General features: G+C 60.0%; 1 protein-coding gene across 1 annotated transcript in view; it reads right to left on the bottom strand.

Moving 5' to 3' along the window:
- The window catches only part of SYNE3 (spectrin repeat containing, nuclear envelope family member 3), a 43727-nt gene that overhangs the window by 6711 nt on the left and 32706 nt on the right, over positions 1-4310 (bottom strand). The window contains exons 17-19 of the mRNA XM_014543653.1: positions 3756-3917; positions 1551-1700; positions 26-64 (exon numbers count right to left, since the gene is read on the bottom strand). Coding sequence (XP_014399139.1) covers positions 26-64; positions 1551-1700; positions 3756-3917 — 351 coding nt within the window. The remainder of the gene's footprint in view (positions 1-25; positions 65-1550; positions 1701-3755; positions 3918-4310) is intronic.

Genomic DNA, 4310 nt, shown 5'->3' with positions numbered 1-4310 from the left:
GGGGAGCAGATGGCGGGCGCCATACCTTCTGGAATCCAGCGGGCTGCCCTGCAGAACTCTGCGTCTGTTATTTTAGGGAAGGAGAGGAAAAGGGAAAAAAAGTTAAGTGAGTGAAACTTAAATCCCAGCAGAGCCCATAATGGAATATTCATTTTGTCAGGGGAGCGTTTCTTTAAAACTTCTGGTCATCTGGACAGGCTGAGCCAGCAGGTGATTCGATTTAATGAGCTTTTTAACGCACTCCGGGCCCAGGTGGGACGCTGTCTGGGACGCCTGGGCTAGGCTGGCGGCGGGGCCACGGGCTGGGGCTGGGCTGACACCTAGTGGCCGATTCAGCCACTGTGGGGCCAGCAAAGGGGGCGCGTCAGAGGTGGGGTCCGGGGTCTGAGGGCGGCCGGGACCCTCAGAAACACCTCAACCGCCCCCTGCTCAGCTCAGCTCAGCTCAGCTCAGCTCCAAGCCTCCGTTTCCCACCGCGGGTGCTCAGGGAATCCTAGCCGCCCTCCCCCATAGGGCTGCTGCGAGACATCGCACGTCGTCAAGGCTCTGGTGAAGCTATTAGTGCTCCTGGAGAGGAGATGCAGGGCTGCATCGGGAAGATGCTCGCTCGGAGTCCCAGGGGTCCCAGGGCGGGTGGTGCCGCGCGGGCTGGGCCCAGGCCTCCCCCGCTGGTGTGTGCTAGTGCGGCTCTGCGCTCACAGGCCCCGGGACTGCGGGCCAGTGTGAATTCTCAGGGTCTCAGTGCCCCTCGGGGGGCTGGAGACACAATTCCCTGGGCAGAGGCTGCTGGGAGGACTGATGGGATGATGGCAGAAAGCAGTGGTTCTCAACCTTGGCTGCACGTTAGAATCACCTGGGAATCTTTTTTAAAATCGATTTCTGGGGGCCTCATCCTCCGGAAACTCTGTTTCTTTGTTATGGGGTGGGGCCACAACATTAGTCACAAAGAAACAGAATTTCTGGAGGATGACGCCCAGAAATCAGGATTTTAAAAAGATTCCCAGGGATTCTAATGTGCAGCCAAGGTTGAGAACCACTGATCTAAAAGCATCAGTAGATCATTTAGAATCACCTGGGAATCTTTTTAAAATCCTGATTTCTGGGCCTCATCCTCCGGAAACTCTGTTTCTTTGTTATGGGGTGGGGCCACAACATTAGTCACAAAGAAACAGAATTTCTGGAGGATGAGGCCCAGAAATCAGGATTTTAAAAAGATTCCCAGGGGATTCTAACGTGCAGCCAAGGTTGAGAACCGCTGTCGTAAAGGTTGCAGCTCTCAGACCTTAACTGTGAGGTCACGGTCACGGCTGCTGTCACTGGAGCCGGCCTCACAGGGTGGCCTCACAGGGTGGCCTCACAGGGTGAATGAATGACATCTGCCATCCAGCACCCGGGACCTGGGAGTCTCCCTCCCTCCCTCCCTCCCACCGCAAGGCCCCTAGTCTGGTCCCTGGAGGCACAGGGCGGGTGGATGTGGCCCAGGTTTCCCAGGTGAGCGTGGCTCAGCCTCCGTCCCACCCCCAGGCTGGGACCTGCCCGCCCGCACCCACCAGCAGCTGCCCAGAGTCCTTGAGCTTGGACTTGTAGAGCATCCAGCGGTAGCGCAGGTCCTCCAGCTCCTCCGAGGCGCCCCTCGCTGGCCCCAGACGAAGGAGGTCCTCGAAGAGATGCTGGCCTTCGGGGACCCGAGCCTCCAGCTCCTGCGGGGAAAGGACCACGTCAAGGGCACCTTCCAATGGCCCAGACGCTCACCTGGCTGGCAAGGAGCAGCCAATCGCATTCCACTTGAGCTGACAGAGCCATTGAATGAGAATCCTATTGGGGAAAGCGGGCCAAGGCCGGGCCATCGCTGTCTGCCTCGTAGCAGAACAGGCGCCTGCAGGACAGGGTCAGCCCTGCTGGCCTCCCGGTCACTCCAGCCCTCACATTTGAGTCACCACCATCAAAGCTGCCACTGTTGACCACCTTCCTTCAGCCCAGGCCCGGCAGAGTGATGTCCAAATAGGGATTTTCCTCCCAAAATTTAGCGCTGTGTCCTGCAGGGTGGCCCCTTCGGTCCTCGGGATTCCTGGGAAGCGGTGTGAATGTGGGCTCCGGGCAGGAATCCCAGGAGCCGGGGTCCGCATCTGGCTCGGCCCCATCCTACCAGCTGCGCTTTGTGGGTGAGCTGCCTAGCTTCTTGGAGCCCCGAGGATGTGAGCTCTCCACAGACAAGGAGGGTTCACCGGGGGAACCCCAGGCCATCTCTGATCTGGATGAAACTGGGGTGGGGGTGGGGGGCAGCAGGAAGAGAGAGGAGTGACCGAGCAGGAGGAAGGGGTGGGCAGGAAGGACTGCCTGCCATGGTCAGCCAGGTCATTGGACCAAACCTCACAACTAGGGAAGAGGGCCGCATATTCAAAACATCTGAAAGGCATTTCAGGCGCAGGACGGTGCAGGAAAAAAATGACAGAAATGAGAGGTTTGATGACAAAAAAGTTAAAATAAAGGCACTAAAGAGTCAGCAAGAAGCACATGGGGCTACAACCAGGCCAAGGATAAGACCAGGGAAGCCAGCCCAGCATGCAGGCTGCTTTGCCAACAGGCCGCTGGCCAGGCTGGAGGGACCGTGGGGAAAGCGCAGGCTGCGGGCAGCCCCTCGGGGCCATGGAGGAAAAGGTCAGAGTCCCGGCCCTGCAGTGGCGGAGGCCCCGAGACCAGTCCCTCTTCCACGGGGACTCCCCAAGGCTCCGTAATTCAGGCCCAAAAGGTAAGTGCCCAGATTAGACAGGGGACGTGAGAGGGACAGAAGCAAAAAATCCCCAGGAACCAAGGAAGGCGTGGCGGCTAACTCCACGCGGGAGCGAAAGAGAAAGATCTGTGGTGGGAGACTGCCAGCCGAGCCCGGCCCAAATCACCAGCCCTCAGAGCCAGGAGCGAAATGGAGCTGCTGTGTGGAGCCACCGACTGCGGGAGGCTCTGCACGTACAGCAGGTGACCCCGCAGCGGCGACTGGGGCGTGGAGCCACCGACTGCGGGAGGCTCTGCACGTACAGCTGGTGACCCCGTGTTTCCCCAGCCGGGGAGGACGGGGCAGGCTGAACAGAGGATGAATGCTTCTCCTAAAATGCTTCAGCCAGACAAGCTCAACGACCATTACGCACGCACAAGCAAGGACAGCTCACGACGAGGTATGTGCTCCTTGTTTTGAAGAGCTCCCTAGGGCCCTTGCTGGTTTGGCTCAGGGGAGAGCCGATCGCCTGTGGACGGAAGGGTCCCGGGCTCGATTCCAGTCGAGGGCATATACCTTGGTTGCAGGCTTGATCCCTGGCCCTGGTCGGAGAGCGCGTGCGGAGGCCACCAATCGACGTGTCTCTCTCACATCAGTGTTTCTCTCTGTCTCTCCCTCTCCTTACCTCTTTCTCGAAAAGTTGGTAGAAAAATGCCCTGGGGGGAGGCTTCACAAAAATAAATAAGTAAGTAATCTCGGTGGGAAAAAAAGGAAGAGCTCCGTCGTGGCAAACACTGCCGGCCCGGCTGGCGCGGCTCCGAGGGGAGCGTCAACCTGTGAACCAGGAAATCACGGTTTGATTCCTGGTCAGGGCACGTGTCCAGGTTTCGGCTCCATTCCCAGTAGGGGGCGTGCAAGAGGCAGCCGATCCATGGTTCTCTCTCATCACTGATGTTTCTCTCTCCCTTCCTCTGCAATCAATGGGAATTTTTTTTAAACCATCCATGGTGCAGCCCCTCGGAAAGGGGCCTTTCCTGGCACGCACCTGCAGCTTCACCTCTCTGGCCCTGGCGGCCTCGGCCGTGGCGGTTCTCATGGCGATGACTCTCACCAGCTTGGCATTCTCCACCTGCAGCCACCGCTCGAAGTCGCCCAGGAGCTGGGGGAAGCCCTCGTGGCCGCCTCCTGCTTCCTGGCGCGGGTCTGCCTGCCGGAGTGACAGCGAGGCCAAAGCATCAGCCGGGAGCCCAGCCTTCCGGCCTCGTGTCCTGGGATCCCACCGGGCGGAGGGCGGGCACGAGGATGCCCACAGGGATGCGAGAGGCCTGGGGGCAAGGAGTGTCTGCTCAGTGTGGCCGCAGTGTGGAGGGTCCGGGACATTCCTCGGCCCCCGGCCCCCTGTGGCAGCCCCACCACCCGACCAGGACGCTGGTAAGCTGGGTTACCTGCCGGCCCTTTGCCCTGCGGCTCTGCGGCCGGAGTGGGCTCTCTCCTGCCGTCATTCGGCTGAGCCCTCCCTTGTGCACCGCGGAGGCTTCTCACACGCCTCGATGTGGCCCAGAGCCTCGGGCCGGCTCTGCCTGTCTGCAGCTCCTCCCAC

The sequence above is a fragment of the Myotis brandtii genome, unplaced genomic scaffold (assembly GCF_000412655.1).
Source record: "Myotis brandtii unplaced genomic scaffold, ASM41265v1 scaffold331, whole genome shotgun sequence".
NCBI lineage: Eukaryota > Metazoa > Chordata > Mammalia > Chiroptera > Vespertilionidae > Myotis > Myotis brandtii.
This window is presented reverse-complemented; position numbering and strand designations above follow the sequence as displayed.